General features: G+C 37.3%; 1 protein-coding gene across 3 annotated transcripts; it reads left to right on the top strand.

The window, feature by feature from the left end:
* Window positions 1–1,011: 1,011 nt before the first annotated feature.
* LOC140158549 (uncharacterized) lies at window positions 1,012–17,282 on the top strand. Of its 3 annotated transcripts, none has more exons than XM_072181673.1 (9): window positions 1,012–1,188; window positions 9,492–9,849; window positions 11,998–12,045; window positions 12,613–13,143; window positions 13,342–13,449; window positions 14,051–14,407; window positions 14,898–15,017; window positions 15,549–15,596; window positions 16,404–17,282. In XM_072181673.1, exons 1-9 carry the CDS (start codon window positions 1,168–1,170, stop codon window positions 16,733–16,735), a joined length of 1,923 nt encoding a protein of 640 aa, XP_072037774.1. In that variant the 5' UTR covers window positions 1,012–1,167; the 3' UTR covers window positions 16,736–17,282. The 3 variants fall into 3 exon arrangements, with proteins under 3 accessions (XP_072037774.1, XP_072037776.1, XP_072037775.1); XM_072181674.1 differs by having other exon boundaries at window positions 1,013–1,188; window positions 13,345–13,449; XM_072181675.1 differs by lacking the exon at window positions 13,342–13,449.
* The last annotated feature ends 5,490 nt before the right edge of the window (window positions 17,283–22,772 follow it).

Here is a 22,772-nt window from a genome sequence, read left to right as displayed (position 1 = left end):
AGGGAATTTTTATCATGCCCATATATGTGTGACAAAAGATTTTCTCCTTTCGACCGACCAAAATGCTTATCCTCTAATATTCTGTCTTTGTCTCTCTGTCTGCCTATATGTCAGTCTCTCCCCGGGGGGTACTCAGTACAAATGACCATACGGGGACGTGCCGCAAACATGGGTAGCATTTTCGGTCTTCTCTTATATCAATGACCACGTTTTTCGAAGCCAATTTTGGTATATGAATGGGTCCTTTTTTCAAAATTTTCTCAATTTTTTCGGAAAACAGCCCAATTTTCCCGTAATCTAGCCAAAATTGTCAAAATTTTCCGAAAATTTTGGGGAAATTTTTAAAAACTAAGACAATTTTGGTTAAATTCGGCCGAAAATTTTGACTTTTGGTATATCAATGGGTCCAAATTTCTTGAAAAATTGGTATATTTATGGGTCCACTTCCAAAATCTCAGCGGCCCGTCCCTACCAAAACCAAACTTGAGTACCCCCCCCCCCAGGGGTCTCTCCCTTCCACTTCCCGTCTCTCCCAGCTTCTCCCCACTCTCAACTAGAGTTTTTCATTCTAATAAATTAGATTTAATTAAGTCCACAGGAATGTTGTGGACAGAATGCTGTAAGATCAGTCCCCATCCCGTAGAGCAAAATTAACCAACATCCTCATAACGAGGAAAAACCACCAATCAAGTTCTGTGTTTGTGTCCTATTGGGTAACTGTGTTTCAAATATCTTTAAATGTCCTCACTAAATAAAACCTTCGCATACCAGAGATGAAAAGTTCAAAACAATATTTTTAATATTATTCATATTTTTCATTTTGTTTACTAATAATAATATTCTCATATCGTAATATCGTAATATCGTGACAATGATGGCATAATATCAAAATACTAAAATGATGTCATGGGTGTAAGGATTCCATACATTATGCCTCTCTATCTATAGGGGATTCCCATTGTGTATACTTGTACAGTGATTTTGTAATGATCACGTGACCATCGGATTATCGGAAACGTAATCGCTGTAAGCAAATCGGTACCAATGCAACGCAACGTTCTCTGTAAGTTAGGTAATTCTCAATAGCAGCACCAGGTGCATTCAATGATATACCGATAGGAAAATATTACCTTCTAGACCATTTCTGTTTGGAATTTTAAAACGAAGATGGAGAAATCCAAGGACACGGTAAGAGATTTTATCTGATTTTATTCTAAATAAGGATAATATCTGCAATTCGGGCTGTAACTTCTAAAGGCAGAGATACATTTTTTCAAAGTTTGAAATAAAAGCCACAAAAATGATTTGGTTACTCATTTGCATTTGCCCCTCTAGACTCTATATTAAGTTACTTTTTTCTTGTCCACACCATTGCTACAATATCACGAAAAAGCACGAACTGAATTTCTTTTATGTATGGATGGACCATTGGCCTACATTACCCAAAAAGTTGCATGTTTGTATTCTAACATGGAGGTATTTTGAGACAATTCATCAATTCTATCAAATAAGATCAAGGTATTAATACGATTTTTATTTACCATGTTTACTATTGACAAAACATCTCTCTCCAAATGAGGAATGAGAAATGATGAATCTAATTGTCTCATCATGTTTCAAACCATGTACACGCGGCCTTTGCCATTTTGTAAACTGAAGCTGTGCAAAAAAGATGAGCCGCGCGGGAGGACACATTTGTTGAGGTTTGTTGGCAAGCAAATAGCCAAACTGGAGAGGGGCACAAATTTATTGAGCACAGATACGCTTTAAAAGGGCATAGGAAACGTAAAACGTTTAAATTATTATGCAAAATCATATCATTCTCTTAAATCGTCATCCACCTAGCACCTCTCGTCATTGTTTTCCCAAAATGTGGCATGTGCAAAGGGGGAAGGGGGATCAAGGATATTTTCAGGCTGATAAGGGAGAGCAAGCAATTTGGCCGAATCTGAGGTAAGCAATGTTTGGCACGCCATTTGGAAATTTTACCTTGTCTCGGTAGCTCATAATTATTGCACAGCCCTTAGACAATTGGCTTGAAAGTGCGCTCATTCTAGTCTCTTGAAGGTATTATAATGTACATGCCATTCCCGTGCAATATTCTTGTCAAGCTGTCATTTATATATGTTAGTTCCGGAAACAGGTATTCCTACCAGTCATCTATAAAATAATACTTTTCTTTTATATATTTATTCAAATTTCCCTAAATATTTGAAGTAGAATTGCCCCTTACAAAACAGAGAGCGAAATTCTAACCCCATAAAAAGAGTGACTTTCCTCAGAGAGTGGTAAGAAGTGAGTACCTGCGCATCTGTTGCTATAAAACAAAAATCAGAATATAATTTCAAAGTCACTTTGTTCTAATATGTTAACCTCTCACGTTTTCATTGTACGCAGAATTTCAAAAGTTATATTTTCGGTCAAGGCTTTTTTTGTGAGTGTTTGCATGGGGGAAAATGAATATCTTTATTTTTCAGATGCAATAAGCTGTGCAGTAAGCCATACCTATAAGCTCCTATGACATAATTTCCTGTGCTGCAGTGGTCAATAAAGAATTCAATCTAACGGCATAATGATGAAATGAAATTGACACTGCTACATTATTTTGACAAGTTACACGCAAAATTAGCCGCAAATTTGCACATGCTGTCATAACAGCCGGCCACAATGTACAGAAATAGTTTAAAAACCAAAATTATTCGAAATAAGTTTCGACCTACTTCCTAATAACCCCAACCAATAACTTTGTGAAGTTATTTTGACAAACTTTATAGAGGTAGGCATATTTGGCCCAGCTACTTGCGGCAGAAGAAAAGGTATTTCCAATTGAGTGAGTCAATACAGCCGTGAAACCATGCAAAACGTGACATAAAATGTTGCATCTGTTTTTGTGCAAACAACATTCTTCTGGAATCAAGAGCTCTTGAGTACTTGCAGTTCTAACTTTGCTGAAAACAGGAAAAACCACGAGAGAGCAACATTGTTACTAACCGTAATTTGAAATTTTGAACTTGATATTTTGTGAAAATCAATGTGGTTATCATGCGTAACAATTTGCCTCCGAGGAATAACACGACCTTTTAGAACAATTGAAGTTTAAAGCATCAACATGAAATTGCGAACATCATGAATGCCGAATCCATGCCCTAGCTTGAGATCTCGAATCTTTATTATGTGCTGTTTCAGTGCATCTTTTTTTTTTTCTAGAACCACTGAACCTTCCCTTGCCAAGCACATAATTACATTTGTTATACGACTTGAGAAGAAGGAAGGACACAAAAAATGATAAAAAGAGTGAAAAGTGCAAAGACAAAACAAAATTTAGGTGTATTTGTTTTGCTTCAGAGGCCCTATGTCACTTGATCGATAACGCAAAGTATCCTTAAAAAAACCAAGTTATTTTAGAATATCTCCTGAAATTCAGTGTTATCTTAGAATATCTACTGATATTTTCCGTTATTTTAGAGAACGTTGTGAATTTTTGTGTTTTTTTACAATATTCTTGTGTTTTCTTAGGTTTTATTAAAATGTTTCGTTATTTTGCGTTATCGATCATGTGACATAGGGCCTCTTTAGCATATTCAGAACCGTCCGTTTTCAGAGCAGTACAGCGTGGCTCAATCAATGTAGTTTTATTAACTGCGCAAGAGGTCTCGGGTTCAATCCAAGAATCATCACCAATGATCTGCTATCGATTACACCTGTCCATGCCCAGAACATCATGTAAAAACAGTGAAAAACTAACGTAAAAAGTAAAAATCAAGGAGTGACCAATCAACCCATTAATTTCATTCCGAAAAGAGTGTTATTTACTTTGATGGTGAATTTCAACTCCAATAACAGTATTCCCATTCTATTTATCATATTTATAATGTATTTGACTCCAAATGGATTGGTTGCTCATGGTGAAAAACTACATGCTTTCATCATACACCGAGCCGAGTCCAATTGATTACATTACGCCAATGTTTATGGGGTGCCTATATTGCCTAATGCGTATCATGACATGACGCTTTTGTAATAAGATATGCGTTACGGAGAAAGGTAGTGAAAATAAAACCGGGAAATTCCCTTATTTTGAAAGTAGTCTAGTCGCAATAATGTGTAATTGTTCATAAAACGCCATGAAACATTTCTAACGAGAATATTCCACAAACCCCATAGCACAAACAAAACACACATTGTGAAAGTTCCAGCATAAAAAACACGAGTGTTTACGCCAACACCATGAACACGGCTAAAGATAATCATGGATCCATCCTTCGCGCTCATTTAGTGATAAACCATTTCACCAGTATACATTATAAAAAATAATCGATTTTTTACTTGGTATCGAACCCGGGCATTTTGTACTTTTTGAAAAGCATTTATCAGTGAAATTATAGTTCCAGTTGTATTGTTAATGAAAGTTACTATAAATGACATTTTCAAGATTAATCTAACATCTAAAATATAAATCTTGGAGTTGGTCTATTTGTTTGGTGTCGCGTCATAATTTCTTTTCATGCACGTAGTGCGAATAGTTTGTTTTGATTGAAACGTTTAGATGAATTTATCTCGAGTTATCAAGATCATGTGTCACTCTTTTAAAGAGCAAGATGACACATGATCTTGATAACTCAAGATAAATTTTTCCATTACATTATAATGTAGTGGAAAACCGTACATTGTTAACCACAGTATATACGTACTTTGAACATCAAAGTGTAGTACATCAAAATTAAATTTACCTGTATTTTATGGATTGTTTAGAAGATATTCATCGGGAATTTTTATTGTGCATATTTATTTCCACAATTCCAAGATCTGACAGTTCATTGGATCCTGCATTGGACTAAAAATATGAAGATTTTCACAATATTTTATTGAACCCATCATGTTTAAAATTGTTTTAGAATATCCTCCCCCGGGATCCTCCCGTATTTTTTGTGGAATAACCCTCGTCTAGCGGAGGCTTCTATGATATGTGTCTCCTCTTTCCATTACAATTTACTTACGAAATATGTACCAGTGGCGTAGCGTGGGTCATCCGATTGGTGGGGGGGCACAAGCAGTTTTTTTGGCAATTTTCCTATGGAATTTTCTAAACTTTGCCCCCCGTGCCCCTATGACGCTACGCCACTGATATGTGCAAACATCATTGGATTTCAGTCAATAATCATAATCACTATATTATAAAATTGGAAGTTTTCCTGTCCGTAATAATTAATATTAAAATATCTTACCAAAATTGACAAAAATGTTTACCTGTGACTCACCCCCCCCCCCCCAATTGGACGACCTACTACCAAACACCTGGTAACTTGGGTAGTACAAAAAAAATCGCTACACTACTTAACTCTATCCACGCTGGTGTCGACTGCAGACAAAAAAAAATTCAAAAAATTCAAAATTCAAAAACTTTCCGAATTGTAAATTTTCATGTCCATATTTGGAATCATCATGAAAAATGCATTAAAATGAGTACAAACAAGCCCAGTATTAGTTCAGTGGTTCTCAAGATAGCTCTTGATATTTTGACAAAATATCTCAAAACTTGGACTCAAAACTGAGGCCTATATGGGGCTAGTACGCATAGCATTAAGCGCAAATGGTCAATTACATTGAGCCGTTTGGCAGTTTGTTTGAGCGTGTTTATGACGACAGGTATTAAATCCTGAGCGGGTATAGTCCCCTTCGCTAGATGAGGGTTAACAATATTGTTTACATGCCCTCCAGAGGTCGGAATAGCCAGCATACCATGTTTATTTATTGACACTATTGGCCCGACTTTTGGATGCTATGATTTAGGGCTATTGCAGAAATTAAGTGCACACAAATTTTCAATATTTAAAAAAAATTTACCAGTTTTCTTCCTTCAACGGCTGAAATTCCAGTTGATAATGTTACTGGAAAAAGCTCGAAAATGCAATAAAATGTATAAAACCAATCACAGAATTGACCCCAAATGAGCCCCTCAAATTGTGAACTATTTTGCTGGATTTCAAGCAATCATAACTGGTCAAGAAGTCCGGAAATTCTAACTCTTCTCGGGGGGTGCATCTACGAGCTGTATCAAAATGATTGGTACCCGTCAGTTTTCATTGATAATGGATGAGTCTGATAGTACATTCAACATAAGATTCAAATAATTTGTAGATTAATTGTACATGTATAACCAGTCATAAACTATATATATATTCTGAACATTTTGAGCGATCCAGTGTTGCATAAGAGGCAGGTGGTTTTTTTTCAATACACCTATTGATGGGTATTTTGAAACATTTTCTAGACTAGCCCATTGCGCCGGTAGCTATGTCCGTGCGTTGGTCATGTTGGTGGCCTGCTCCGTGCACTGCGCACCTTTTAGGGGACGTTTTCACTTTCACTTAAAGCAATATGCGATTTGCATAAAGAATAGTTTCCTCCAGGGTGGAGGGGGGGGGGGGACACTATGAAAGTGACGTACCTGTGCCTACCGGAGTATAAAACTAGTGGTCTATCGGTGGCGATTTTTGCCGAAAAAAGGGGGTCATTCAGTGGTGAAATGCTAAAAATTGGGCGTCATTGACCGTGAAAAAGTAACTTTCTGGGCAAAATGGCTACAAAAATGTGAAATTTGTTCAAAATGCGCGCTAAGCGCACAAAATGTGCAGATTTGATGTAAAGCTGATGAAAAAGTGGGTCATTGGATGGCATTGAAAAAAGGGGTTATTGGGTGTAACCTGATGAAAAAAGGGGGGTCATTGGGTGAAGTTTGCCTCAAATAAGGGGGTCTATTGACAGGCACATGACGCGTACCAATATATGGGAGTGCCCCCCCCCTCCGGAGTTTCCTAAATGATGGTTTCCATTGATCACATTGTCCCTTTTAATTTTGAGCCAATGAGGCAATTTTGAGCCAATGAGGTAAAAGGAAGATTAAACCGGAGATTTCCGGGTTTATTATAAAAACTTAAATTTTACTGTAATTAAAGCACTTCAGGCTGTTTTTCACATGGTATTTTAGTACATGTAAAAAATAGAAATTCGAGAAAAATTGAGGGCATCGCTGTGGATCAAATCACATATTATGGATTTTGCACAGTGGTATGTTAAAAAAAATTCGAATCAAAAACTTTAACTTAGGTTCTGACTTCAAACATCAACAAAATATTCCAGATGCTAAACATCCCCTCTCCCATCTACAAGGAAATGAAATAATGTTCAAGGTGCAATAGAATGCGATGAGTGCTGCTGAGTTCATTACACTATATTTATCGTTAATTTGAACTTTGATTCCTGCCCATTACGGATCATGTAGGCAGTCAAGAAAGCCGAACATTACCACCCTTGGAGTAATGCCTACACTCTATGCTTCACTCCGCTCCAACAAGAAAATCTACGTGCCTAGATTCAAATGTAATAAGTAGTTTTAATCTAGTCTAGGGTTGGTGGCATTTCCAGAAAAGTTACATGATATGCCGATCATTTCATATCCTGGAAATCTTAAAGGAAGAAGTTAGCATCTGACAAAGTGCTGTATTAGTCATATGTGCAACCATAAAGGACCAATAACATCAGATAGGAAACACTCACGCAACTAATAGTAATACTTAAAACTAACGAATTTGAAAGATCATAACATGCTGGGTATATTCTTTGGATGATACAACACGATTTCAAGGATAACTACACTAGCATGACTAGAAAAACAAAGTGTATCGTTACAACTAAATCAGACAATTTTTTGATGAAATGAATCTTATAAAGAGCTCTATATCGACTGATCTTGGCTATTGATAATTTCTGTACTATTGGCGCAATGCTACGAAATTTCTCAAACGTGACCATTCCTGTACGTGTCGTACAGACTGCTTCTTATCTATAGAGTATCATGTGGGCTTATATACAGTGCCCTTTTTTATTAGTGGCTCTAAAAAGAGCCGTTTAATTAGCTGCCCCTTTGATACTGAAGATTTAGTGGCTCTGAAAAGAGCCATTTAATTAGCTGCCTCTTTGATACTGAAGATTCAGTGGCTCTGAAAAGTGCCGTTTTTGGTGTTACGAGACGTACTTGACTCAAGGCCAAAATCACCTTTTACCCGAACTCACACGAATGCACAACACAAATACACTGTTTGATTAAGCTAACAAAATCTAAGTCTTTAATTGAAAACAAAGTATGATTGGTACATACATGTATAACAACAATTGCATATAATAAAATCACACAATCACTGTTTTATTCTATCAGTACTTAACCAGCGGTTTTTTTGTTGGTGATTCTAGAGTTCTTGTAATGTTCTGGACGACTGATGTAATATATCCTTATTCACTTGTCCTGCGAAAATCAGCGAGGTCCAGTGTACACTTGCATTTATAAATATCCTTGCGTATGCAATCCTCACACGAAAAATGATGCTGCTTTCTCCAATCACTTATCTTCTTGCGCTGCTTTCTCCAAATATTTATCTCCGGGCGCTGCTTTCTCCAAAAAACGGTGTTTCTTTCACCAATCACTCTTTTTCCAGGGAACAGGTTTCTTTAACACAGCTCCGCTGTATTTGACAGATGTGTGGTTTTCATAAACCCAGCAAACTCCAGCAATTCGACAGAAGAATTTTAATCCTTTGATGAGGAAGAGCGCATTTGTGTGCTCGCAATCTCCTTCGTTGGTGTATTAAAATTAGCTCAATTATTGGCTATGTAAACTGGTTAAACTGTACTTCTTTTTTGAAGCACGAAGACCATCACACAACACACATGTGGAGTTTCACAATCTCCCATGACATCCTGTAAAGTCCAAACTAAAGCCTCCAGCTTTTTATACCAGTACTCATGCAAAAACCCATCATCTATTAATAAACCATCACTTTATTCACATCTTCAAAGATGATGCAAGCTTGGGATTTCCCAAGATTAATTATACACATTAACCTTTCTCATTACATCACTTCCTGGGTTTTTTTCTCTATGGTGCAATACACTGAACTTGGGATTTCCAAGTTCCAAACATAATATAGATCTGACTTTGTTTACAATAATTGGGGGGGATTCCAAAATGACTTTCCACACCATTATCTTGCAAGTACAAGGGGGTTTCCCATCTCATGAAATACTTTCAGCTTGTAAACAAAGTTAAATAATTAAATTAAATTACTCAGGGCACATCACATATGGTATATGTGTCATTTTCCTACTGAAGTTGATTTGGTAGCTTTAATATTCTAATTAGAACTAGATATTAATGGCGCATTTGGACTCCTTTGCCTTGGGGTAAATTTCATGTGCAAATAGAGAGCTACCTCCTCTAAAATCCAAACAAGAAAATGAATAAGGTTCCGTGTCTATATTTGCTGGTGGGAATTTTACGGGATGACACTTTTAGGTTGTGCCTAAAAGTCTACTTATGTCAAGGGAGCAAATAGCGCCATTAAGCGAATATTTACGGTATTATGAAATGGAAATGCAGAATAATAATAATACAACCTCTTTCAAAAGTAAGACGTTTATTTTATGATCTCATACAGGGCAACCAAAAAGCAACCATGCAGTACACAGCCAACGGAGAATCACCGTCTCGTTCCAGTATTATGATTGAAAATGATCAGAACTTCTTCAGTTCCATAATATCTCAAGAATCACCGTCCCAGACAACCACATCCTATCCTAATAGTAACGGTGGATCAAAGTACCAGTGCCGGGATGCGGAGACACCATCAATGCAGATTAACAAACCACCCAAAGTGAATAACGGCAAAATATGGACTTCTGGACAGAGCGGTGAACGAAAACGGCAAAGGAAATATTATATGAAACTTACCATATTGGCAATATTAATGGTACTGTTTCTCTCTTTGGTTATCATCAGTGCGGTCATGTACACAAGTAAGTGGTATACCAGAATCAAACACGCAAAAGTGCGAGGACATCTCTCATTCATCTGCACACTCACGCAATATGACTATATCATTCACAGATGCATACTTATGTCCACCTTAGCGCTTCATTTATCTTGGTTGCGATGGTTATATCTAGGCTGATTAGGGTTATGTCCCTGTATAGCTGGTTGCGTTATTGAATGATGCTGAATGGTTTATAAAGTGTTTCTTGGGCCACAGTGATCAACGGATTCCTGTAAAGTGTGCTGAGGCTTGTGGTTTTACGTGTTTTTTTTGTTGTTGAAAGATATACAAATGTATCCACCAAGCGTTCCAATTTTTATATCACGTAAGTTGACTCGAACCGCAGCAAACCCCATCAAAAATACATCTTTCAAAAGGATATTATCTACTCCCAAATCGTGTGCAATATGAAGCTCATACGACATATTGTTTTTGAGTTATGAGACAAAAACGAAATTTAGATGAAATATTTTGCATTCGGCTCAGACAATCCTGGCGAAAAATTTTGCCACACCGGATCATACTTGTCAATTCAGTCAGGCGAGGCTTATTTAATATTTCCTTTAGAATGTACAATTCATAAGTCAAATCAACTAACATCATGAACACGTTGATCATGATCTTCAATACACTCGAGTAAAGTAACAAGCCAAAAGTTCAATGATGTCCTATAAACAAAGGTCCTTTCGTAAGGACGAGGGGTCAATTACGATTCTAGTTGTACAAACCTAGCCAGATTACGTTTGTAAGTAAATAGGTCAAAGTTGATCTCACAGGTTGGAATTTTTAACGTTTCAAGCTTACGTTAGATGAAGGAAGGAAGGGAGGGAGGGGGAGGGAGGGAGGGGCCTCCTACAGGGTTCAAAAGAAATAACTCCCCCCTTAAAATTACAAAATATTTCTTTGCATAACTTAATAGAGGAATCGTTTTTCAACCCTCCCAAAGTTGTTTCATTTGCAAAAACAATAATTTTGAAAAAAATAATCACATTTTCCAAAAATGATGCTTTCAGAAAAAGTTGCACTTTACCACATTATGTACTTTTGTATTTTTTTTCCTTCATTTTTCTGTCTCTGCTCCTTCAGGCACCCATGCAACCATCATTCAGTGCAAAACACAGATTTGTTGGAGTTAATTTTGGCGCCTTTGAAGTTTTTAATCAGTTGTTTCAAAATGATAAAATCACTTGGAAGGAGAAATGAGCTCTCCACGCATAAATTTGACCAAAAGGGTGAACATTTACCTGTATTGGGTCAGTTGAAGCATTTTGCATTTTGATTTAAAATGATGGCTTTCTTGGATAGAGGTGTAACACTCATGCATGCAGTTAATTGGCTGGATGCTGACTTCCAACCTCCTATCTTTGTTGGCCATTTCTTCATCTGTCATTTACATATCAGGGACATTTGTAGATGCCCCACCTACTCAGTTTTTAGCCTACATGTAATGTATACATTATTCTTGATTGACAGCAAGTACAAAAAATATCCGTCAAGTGGTTTAACTTTAATGCCCTTCGGAAGAGAGCGGTCCACAAGTGAGTGATAGTAACTAAAAGTTGCATTCGGTTTACATAGGGAATTTTGCAGGCCATGCCGTGACCTTCCTTACTAAAACACCAAAGTGTGAATATTTCCAAACATCTAAATTAGCTAAACATTTAGGACATACAAAACTATATTTTCTAGAATTTCGGAGAGTACAAAAATATTGGCCGGTTATTTTTCATACAGTGACGTTAACTAGGCAATTCCCTATACCTCTAACATACACTGTTTGTAGAGGTCACGTCAATGGTGAGAGCATTGTGTATTGTGTATAGGAAAATGAACAGTAACTGCATGCAGTATGAAGTTTTCGAGTCCCCCAGGACGCGCGCACAAATTTGGTATTTTACATTATTTTTGGCCATGATCGGGGTTAAATTTTGTGAAACGGACTCCTTCCCATTTTCTTTTCATTTGCCTTCCCGAAAAGTACGTTTGAAACGCAACAGATCGACAACGCATTCAATACGATACTTTACATTTAGACAGGGAATTGTGTCATCGGGACATTTATACAAGTTGTTCATCATTTTACTTTACCCAGTCATTTAGCGTTCAAATATTTATCGTTTATTTTCTGTAGTGGTTAAAACAACTGCTGGAGACAAAGAGCTATCTTCCCGGTACAGAGGTTTGTATGATCTTTGTTGTAATTTTTTTTAAATATAATTATAGCTCTTTTCATCGGTTTCAATTTTTTTAAACACGTATCTGAATTCTGAAACAAGTGCCTTTAATGTGAAATAATAGAGAGCTTGCGATTTCCAAACGTCATACGCCCGTCAAAATTTCGTCACATGTGATTTTGAATAGATGCAGGGGCGTTGAAGATGAATATGACGACGACACGGGAGCACGTGTGGCCGAGTGGATAAGGCGCCCGACTCATAATCCATAGGTTGCGAGTTCGAGCCCCGCTCGTGCCAACGTGTTGTGTCCTTGGGCAAGGCACTTTATCCTCATTGCCTACTGGGGATGGGGTTGGGTTGGATTGGATGTTTGTATAGTTGTTTGTTTCAATGTTGCAATATTGGCGCTGATTAAGCTGCTGCCTGCAAATTGCATTGTGTCTGTTTAGGTGTGTTTAATGTACAATTCTAGCAATTTGACCTGCGGGTCACTTTTAGAGTTTGAAATAAAAAACCTTACAACAACGACGATGATGATGATGATTGATATTTTTTTTAATTCTCTGCAGGAACCACAACCAACCACAAAACATCTTCTCCTTCGTTAGCACCAAAGATAACAGGAAATTACAACATACTTTCTACAGTCAAGCCAAGTCTTTCCAGTACTTCTAAATCGCCATCAAAAACTACAACCATTCCACTTTCTACTGACAAGAAAGCCACTGTGGAATCCTTACCCCCGGAAATGACTACTGTGACAGAAGCTACAACTGAATTTGTTACTACCAATAATGAGATGCCTTTGATAGAAGCTACAACTGAATTTGTTACTACCAATAATGAGATGCCTTTGATAGAAGCTACAACTGAATTGGTCACTACCAATAATGAGATGCCTTTGACAGAAGCTACAACTGAATTTGTCACTACCAATAATGAGATGCCTTTGACAGAAGCTACAACTGAATTTATCACTACCAATAATGAGATGCCTTTGACAGAAGCTACAACTGAATTTTTCACTACCAATAATGAGATGCCTTCATCATCTGAATCACCCACCAAATTACCTTTCCTGTTTCCAACTCGTGGAGCAAGTATGTATACTTACACTGATCGTAATTTTGATTCATCACAGTTTGATCACAGTTTGATTCATCACAATTCAACATGTTTGTCACCAGATACTTGCTGCTTATGTATATCAAGATCATAATGACCATTCATGCTTGTTGTTGTTTATCATATTCATTTCACCCATCCATATTGTCTGCATGCTCTTCATTTTGTCTAAGCAGCCATTCCATCTGTATCTACTCCAACTGGGTATCCATCGCCTGTGAACATCAAAACAACTTTTATGACAACATTGCTTGAGACAACAAATCCACCACTACCTCCAGGTACTTGCTGTCTATTCTCTTGTCAGTTTCTTATTGTCATTTATATTGGAATACCCTTCTGAGTCAATTGTAATGACAGATAATGAATGGAAGTTGTCGAAATTGGAGGATGGTACGGATTCATCACATGCTATTTACACTTGGTTGTAGTGCACGCCCCTTATAGAGGAGTACATTTTCAATGAGAGAAAACTCTTGATTCCCAAGCTTTAATCTCTTCACAAAATTCTGGATTTCAGAACTTCACCAGTGTATATCTATGGGGAAAATAATATTGCTTGGAAAGATTGGATATTTGGATAGATAGAACATCATTCTGGATATAACTCCTCATCTTTGAGCCCTAATATTCTACAGAGTCAATGCATACACTGAATGCTTTATATCGAATAACGATACCAAATTCCCCAAAGAGTAATGGAGTGGGGATGAGATTGATGTTATAAGACCATCCTCCTTCAATGGATAATAAAATCTACTTACACGCCCAGAACGTCCATCCATTATGTTATCGGCAGACTTATCATGCATAATTTGATACTTTAATATTCAATCAAACAAAGTTGATGCTAAAATTCCAGTTCCCTTTTCCATCCTCCAGGTTGTCAAGAGATCCCAGTTGACGTTTGTCGCCAGGCACTATCTCCGCGACGAGGTACAACCTTCACGTCTAATCTACCAGAGATATACAATGTGTACAACTCTACTATCCCAGGTTTCCCTACCTGCCATGTGGACGCCATCAAAACGGTGTGTTCTCTGAACACTATTCCTTGTGAAAACCACGAGTTCATCTATCCGTGTCGTTCAACGTGTCTGCATGTTGCAAACAGTTGCTTTAAGGAACAGAATAGAGGCATGTATGACTTCTGGCTAGATGCTTTTTGCACCAAACTTCCAGAATCGACTGACGAAGAAATTTGTTTTGGTGTTTCGTCCAACAACAGTTCAACTGATGGTAAGTAACTGATCGCTGTAACTCCAATGATGAATCAGTGTTCAACTTTGTAACCCCTCAAATGCTGTACTCCTTGCACAGGTCACACACTTCATAATAATCAAATATACTTGTATATCCAATAAACCTGTTGACATTTTGTTTTTATAGCAACAAAAATCCACATCTATTTATAGACCATTCTGTCACATTCATCTTATTTTAGCAATGGGGTTTTACAAAGTACATTATGCAATGCACTAAGATGAGCAATCTGGGAATTCCCCATCAGCTATTAATAATTCTGATTTAGTTTGTTTACTGTAACCAAAGGGATTTCACTTAAAACATGTCATACCTCTCATCACAGAGCTTTGTAAACAAAGATAAATAATCAAATTAAATCACTCAGGGCACATCACAATTATATTAATGATAGAAAAGTTTGATTTATACTTTGCAAATTATATAAGCTTCATAATTCTTTACTTGTTTGGCTTTTGTTTTTCAGTGACCACGAATTCCTGCAACTCGTCATACTGTATGAACAATGGTAAATGTTTTGATATGAATGGACAGCCTTTCTGTCGTTGTTCTTCAATAGAATATGCAGGTAGACGCTGTGAATTATGTAAGTAGGCTATGCCACAAATTAAGAAGAAAATCCACACCCCCACACCCCCTACACACCACCCACAAATAAGTGAATTTGATAGCTTTGCTCTTGCGATCTTTATTTTGCTGTCAAATTTTGTCTTCATTGTTTTCCCATTTGCCTCTGACGTTTGCCATATGTCTGCTTCAGTAGCACATCTGTAGGTGTGCACAGGTATGTGAGGGGTTGTGTGAAGTTGTTGGGTGTGGTGTGGGTGGGTTGGCGTTCAAGTTTGTGCAAATCGTGTTACGTTATCATCTTAGTCCTAAGGATAACATAATACCGGTATAGCACTAACTTCACTAAGAAGTGGAAAAAACGCACATTGTGCAGGGGTGCATGTGGTAGGAGTGTATGCATGGGAATGAAGGGGTTGGTGGGCTGCTGATACAGTAGTGTGCGCAAGGGGGGGAGGGGTAATTAAAATTCGTACATGTTAAAAGTGAACTATTTTATTGAGTATTGTATACACAATAATAGAAGGCTTACATTTTGCGTTTATTTCAGCATTATTCGATATTGTCGATGGCGGGCCTCAGGTGCCAGGAATTCCAGGTAAAACTATATAGTAAATTAGTTGGTTAAATATGGGTGTCTGCAAATCTTTCCCTGTCCCTTTCGTCTTGCATTCATTACAATATTTTTCCCGGTTAATAGCCATTAACTAAAACAATTACACGCAGTGTGCTAACACAATAGGAAATGAGTCAAGGAATTAGGGCAATAATTACATTTTATTTTTCCATAGGTCTTGTGGTTCTTGAGTTGATATATCAAAATGAACGTGTTGGGCATTTTCCTCCTCCCAAGAAAAATCATAGGCCTACACATGGGGGAATGACATCCCTTATATCAAGCCTTAGGATCTCCTTTATAGAACCATACCATTCCTCTTGTGTGTCAGCTTTATTTGTCTCAATATTTGAGTGCCAACACCGCTAGGTTATGCTCCCCTCCAACCAGCCTTACTACTCTACCGATTGCATGCATTGTGGGTCGAGTATCCCAGGGACGGGTAAACGGAGAGTTACAAAAAAGCGAGTTTCCATAACGAAGACTGGCGCCAAGTAAGGCGAGTTACGATACCCAGTAGATTGGCGCTAAGTCGGTAGCACCCAATCTCGAAAAACAAAATCGGTGCATCAATACACATGTCGATTGAACACCGACTTCATTTGAATTAGGGATTGAAAAGGCGGTCGATTTCTAAATAATTATAAGTTTTTCATTCATTCATTCATTCATTCATTCATTCATTCATTCATTCATTCATTCATTCATTCATTCATTCATTCATTCATTCATACAAAAATCTTAATACAAACGTTTTAGTCATTTCATAAAAAATTATTTTTCTTACAGACGGAAGTTGTCAACCGATCTCAGATGATCAATGTGCCGAAATACTTCCATACAACCAAACATTCGAGCTAATTGTATCAGGAGTGGTACAGAAACCGCCATGGGATTTGGTTGCTACAGTTGCAGCATGTAATCAAAAGACAAAGTTGCTGTTTTGTGCCGAAATTATCCCAGAAGGAGAGTGCAGTCCTGAAAATAGGCCTCCTTATGTTGTTTGTCGGGACCTGTGTTTACAAGTTCGGGACGAGTGTGCATATTTCTTTGCGGCTTTGCAATTTCCGTTCAGGTGTAATGAGTATCCGGAAGAAACGACCGATCTTTTATGTATATAAACTATGCGACATGGCTGTTAAAGCCATTATAGTAACATTTCCATAAAATTAGATTTGTATGCCTATTTCTTTAAAAAAAAAAGTTAATTATTACTAACTATTATTTTATCACAAATACTGCACCTAAAAGTACGATATTGACAAACTAGAGGGCGTCCTCCGCAGCAAATGTTACAATATGGCTTTAAACATGTTGGGTGAAGATCGACAGGAAAATGGTCAAAATTTTACCTGTATTGTACTGACGAATACAATATATCCTCCCTATTCCTTTGTATAGGAAGCCACCAAGCCTCTAAAATTAGAAGACAGGCGAGGTCTGCTTGTTTTCTGTATACAGTAGACAAGGGACAGTCTTCAGTGAACGGCTCTTTTCAGAGCCACCAAAACCTTTAAAATTAGCAGATAGTTAACAAGGGGCAGTCTTCAGTGAACGGCTATTTTCAGAGCCATCAGTAGGCAAGGGGTGGCCTACATATCTCATTCTTAGGTACTTTGTCCTTTGCTACTCCTGACGAAAGCTTGACAGTTCTAACCTTGTCCGGCGGCGAACTAGACTATGCCATAGTCGATTTTTGATAAATAAAAATGTTATTAATCATGATGAACGCATTCAGTTGAACTCGAAATTATACTGATATTTAGTACATCAAAATACTTATAAAATGGTTATGAAAAAGTTTAGGCTATATAATTATATTTGTGACAGTAAAAGTAAAGTATAGGCCCTACGTAGGCTTATATTATTGAATGCAACATATCATAATGGCATAATTATAATGACACTTCAATACTGAACAATTCTAATTTTAGAATCTGCCAGTTTATTATCCGAAAAACCGACTATGGACTTTCACTTTTAAGCAGAACTTTATCCCGGGACTCACACACTGTCAATCATACTTGTTTATCAATAAAATCTAACCACAAGACTAAGCATGGTGGTACAATACGCGCTAGATGCATACGTTCATCCACCAGCACAAAAGCGCCGCATTCCCTAGATAGTTGTGTACCATGTATAGTTATAATGGTACCAGTACGCGTCGGGAGGATTTAAACAATAACGAGATCTGGGCGACCAATCACAAGCCAGATTCATTTTAAAGATGCATTACATCATCACCAATTTTAGTTAGGCCAGAAATTGGCCTAACTCTCAAGGCAAAGTCAGTAGTCCACTTGGGAAGCTAACAAACAGAGGGCGTACGGTGACTGAAAAGATCAGTTGTGAAAATCTATCAATTGTGCACTCATTAATTAAATCAGAGTTTTAAGCTTAAATGTAATAGCCAGAGTAGTGCACAATTGGCAAGTGGACTACGGAGAAGTCTAGCGGCGAACCCGCTACAAATCCACTAATTGTGGATAATATGGTTGTGTGAGATGGGAACGCTTCTTTCAAACCCATGCATACAGAAACTCAGCGAATGCATTATCTGAGCCACCGTTTAGAGGACACGGTGGCTCAGTGGTTACGGCCTTGGACTCATAAACTGAGAGCTTGCTCGACGTGCTTTGGTTCGAGTCCCCGCCCCACCACCGTGTTGCACCCTTGGACAAGAAGCTTTGCCTAGCTTGCCTCACCCCAGCCAGGTGTAATGGGAAGTTGTTAGGGGTAGTCACAGTTGTTGTACTGATGAACCCTGCGCCAATTGTAGGTTGCAAACGTGGTTCCGACATATTCTAATAACGGCGTAATAAATGTAAAGCGCTTTGAGGCTGTTTACGGTATAAAGCGCTATATAAATATCTACATTTATCTACTCCCCTCTTCGTTGTTTTGTCTTGTCACATTCTAGCTCGCTTCGTAGCGATCAAAAGGTGTTTTTGGGATTCGCTTCGTAACGTCGATCAGGTACCTGTTTTGCCCGGCGTACCTGTATTTATTAAGAATAACGATTAAGCATCATTAATTTGATCTTGTGCGCTAGTTTGTAGGTTTTAAATGTTTCTATGTTCCAGTGTATAAGATGTGATGGATACAATAGGATGGCGCTGCACGAATTGAGTGAAATCTTTTGAATTTGCCGGGTTCAAGTTGATACATATTGAAGACTGCCCTCCTACATGTCCTAATTGTGTACGGCATATCTCCAAAAGGCAAGTAGTGGACTGTGGAGAAGTCTATCGTTGCATATAGGTCTACGCCCTTTTGCATTTCTTCCACCGTGCACTACTATAACTTTTTCCTTTCTCATCTCCTTCTCTTCTTGCTTCAACTTCTACTTTCTTGCATGCTATAGCCATTTTCTACTTTTTGTAATTTCATAATATTCATTATTATATCCTCATGGTATTTCATGTTCTATAATATCTTTGTTTTGAATATTTTTATCCGCTTTTGCCTTAAAAGATTTGCATACGATGGGGTTTACGGATTATTTTATTCAATTGTGCACATAATTATACTCAAAGTACAATACATTTTTACCTACGGTGTATCAAAATGATTGGTATAAATGTTTATGTTTATTGAAAAGCCTGCCTCTTCCAAATGCAACATTGGATACTCTTGAAATACTCAGAATGTATCGTTTATGACTTGTTCTACAATTAAACTACAATCTATTTTAGATCGTATGTTGAATGTTGATGTGTCATGCTCATCCATTTATCAATGCATGAAAACAGGTGGGAACCAATCATTTTGATACAGCTTGTACCTGTTCATTTTCCCGTTCATCAAACCTAGCAAGGGCCTATAGGCTGCCTGGAATTATTTCACATTGCTCTGCCGATTACTATCATACTCGTAAACAAAAACGCATAATTCATTTCATGAAATTTCATGAACTTAATCAAGAATCCCGATTGATCACGTACAGAGATCTACCTTTTGTTCGACAGATTTAAAGAACTCTAGAGACTTAACTGTTTGGCTCAATATGCCCCACTGGTAGTATATAAATGTTGTTATTTTATAATAAACCAATAAAACATGGTGTCACCGTGTCAGTATCCAGTTATTTATTCATCACAAGGCAAAGCATAGGAGACAAACACAAGCAGTCATCTGACATCTTGACTTGTTCGAGGGAGTAAAACAATTTATCAAATTGCGATATGTTTGATAAATTTAAGATTCGCAATATGTCACGCATATTATTCTTATTTATACGTTGATGAAAAGTTATATATGTTAAGGGTACATGCCCATGAGTTTCATTCAGGGGCGTGTTTGTAAAACGGCACAGCGCATTAGTAAAAAGAATAAAAAATACTAAAATTTTCACCGGGGTTCGAACCACTGCCAATTTCACTGAATGCTAAAGATGCCTATGCTGTGCCACGGTGACTGTGGTTAACATTCGACGATTTTCGAAGATATACATTTCAACACGTTTCTAGTGTATTGAAAATCATTTTAATTTTGATTTTGGTAGGAATACGGTCATAGAAAGACATATGACTCTACTTGTCTGTTTGTTTTTCATTTAATACAAATTAATTTTGATGAATTGAACTGGTACAACTCTTAGCACTCGTGATAAACGACGATTAATTTAGTAATAATAAAATGAAAACGCTGGGTCATTCACGAAGTCATTTGTAATTTATGTCAAAACCTGGGGAGGACCACACACATCCGTGCTGCATGTATACGTGCTCAATCGATACTCAATGATCCAGACAATAGCGTTTGAATATACCGCCCTGCTTGACACATCTTGTCACTTGCGGGAAGATATACTATAGGCCTACCCTAATAGCTTACAATAGATACCCCACCGTAAATAGCTCTGTTCGTTATCTCGCTGTGCTAGTTTATACACGCAGCGTACGGACTTTTGAACCATATTTTGTTCAAAAATGATAGGAAGGGACTGTTTTCAGCTAAAATGTTGGTTATCAGCAGATGCTTAATGATACCGGGAAGTGTTGCAGAAAGGTAAGCGTACTCTTTATTTATTCAAAATATGTATATCAATAAATTTAAATTTGAAATCCAAAAAGTAAATGTCAGGTCAAAATTCTCACCTTAGAATTATTGTGAAATAAAATCAAACCAAATTTAGGCTCCGCAAACAACGTCCAATTATTCCCATTGGTGTTTGCTACACGTGCATATAATAAATTATGATTTGGGGCTAATTTGAGAAGAGTTAATGCCTCGAGTTTCAAAATACACCGAGTGATGTTTTTGATCAAAAACATCGACAATTCAAGACTCTGTAAAAACAAATCAAGAATTTTCTGGGATAATTGCAACTAAGTGCAATGAAAGTTATGATCTAAGCTACCAGATGCATCATTAATTTCCTGACTATGATATTTAGTTGTGGGAAAAGATTACTTTAATGTTTTGGCGGGATTATTTCCCGCCAAAAATTTCAACCAAAAAGAGCATGTAGCCTTAAATGTTCGGCACTCATTTCCAAATCCCGTGACCAAAAGTACGACCCCAATTTTGAAATCCGCGCTGCGGTAACATGTATATGGTTTATAAAATATTTTTAAGTTTACCTAATTACCGCAGCGCGGATTTCAAATTTGGGGTCGCGCTTTTGGTCACGGGATTTGGAAATGGGCCCCGCACATTTAAAATGTATAACTTTCCATACCATAACTTGGTTTTGTTTTGCCTTCTCTGGGTTTTAGTGGCTGTAAGATTTCCGTATGATTTTTCAAGTTTTCTACGGATTCTTTTCGGTCCAATAAGCCAAAAAATACCCTTGATTACGACAAGTTTTTATGCGGTCAGCTCCTATGAAAAGACCCACCATACCCACAATGCTGGCCAAAATGTCTAGGGACACTTATGGAAGACGTGCACTTCATTAAGGCCTTATTTCCGTAATTTGTAACGTGATAAAATGGGGGTTTCTTTGGTGTCAAGCCTATACATTTTCCTAACACCCCAATCCCCCCCTTCCCCACCAATCAATGTTGGGTGCCACTAGGCGCGCGTGACCAAAAAAGTAGGATTCAACATTGACCGGGGAGAGTGGGGGAGCTTATTTACATAACACTATCAAAAACCGTCCCAACACTTATGGCCATTACAGCATTGCAGTTCCGCGGGGATAATACCCGAAATACCAACCAAAATATGTGACACCCTCCTGGGTTTTGTTATCCTTAACTCAAGAACTGCTGGACCTGAGCCAAGAGTGCTATCAAATATTTGAATTCTTTGGCATATTTTCTTTCATATGCAATTTTTATTCAAAAATCTTTTCATTTAAAAAAGTAAAATTAAACTACTTATAGTATCAAGAAAGAGCTGTAGAACTACAGACTTGATACACGGTTGTTTAATGGCGTGTAGAACTGTATTTATTTTTAAGCAAAGTTGAACACTGATGGCGCTATTTATATTAGATCTTGTTTGCATCTTAAAAAGGGGTAGACATTTGTATAATGGGATTAAAACATCATAAAAATGAGTAACATATAGCAAGAAATTTTTCAAACTACTTTTGATCATAAAATGAAACGAACAACTCATATTATTGGGCTAAATTAAATTTAAAATATATGTAAATAGCGCCCTCAATTTTGACACAAATATACAGTTTATAGAATAAAAATTACCACAAAAAGGCTGAAAATACGAAATAATTGATAAAGATAAACAAGTTAAAAATAGCTAAAAACGTATGTGTATAGTGTGATAGCTGTTGGTATTGAAAAGGTCTAGCATTGGAAATTATGATGTAATGTTTTGCTAGAAACATTAATAAATGATCACATCAAACAATCGTGTAGGCTACATTTAGTATGGAATACTTTTTCGCAAAATTCTAAGACTGGCCTGGAAAGGGTCTGTATAAACTACACAGGATAAGTACCGGTGTATCGGGAGATGGTGTAAATAATTGTTTGATATAAAATGTGCTTTCCAGGAATTTACATTATGCTTCTCAAAATGTAGCGAATTTGCCTAAAATTGCGGATTTAGGGAGGCTGAATTTGAAATTTGTGGGGGACACAATTTCGGACTTTTCTGTTATTATCAAATAACTTCAAATTTAAAGGGGTTTGAGGTGATAATTCCTAAACTTCGTCAGCAATTGGCGTTCATCACAGCTGA

The sequence above is a fragment of the Amphiura filiformis genome, chromosome 8 (genome assembly GCF_039555335.1).
Source record: "Amphiura filiformis chromosome 8, Afil_fr2py, whole genome shotgun sequence".
Lineage (NCBI taxonomy): Eukaryota > Metazoa > Echinodermata > Ophiuroidea > Amphilepidida > Amphiuridae > Amphiura > Amphiura filiformis.
The sequence above is the reverse complement of the archived record's forward strand: the minus strand, read 5'-3'. Positions and strand labels throughout refer to the sequence as shown.

Coding starts and splice junctions, on each gene's coding strand:
- LOC140158549 (XM_072181673.1), top strand. CDS start 1,168: ATGGAGAAATCCAAGGACACG. Junction 9,850..11,997: donor CAGTGCGGTCATGTACACAA/GTAAGTGGTATA, acceptor TATTTTCTGTAG/TGGTTAAAACAACTGCTGGA. Junction 13,450..14,050: donor AAATCCACCACTACCTCCAG/GTACTTGCTGTC, acceptor TCCATCCTCCAG/GTTGTCAAGAGATCCCAGTT.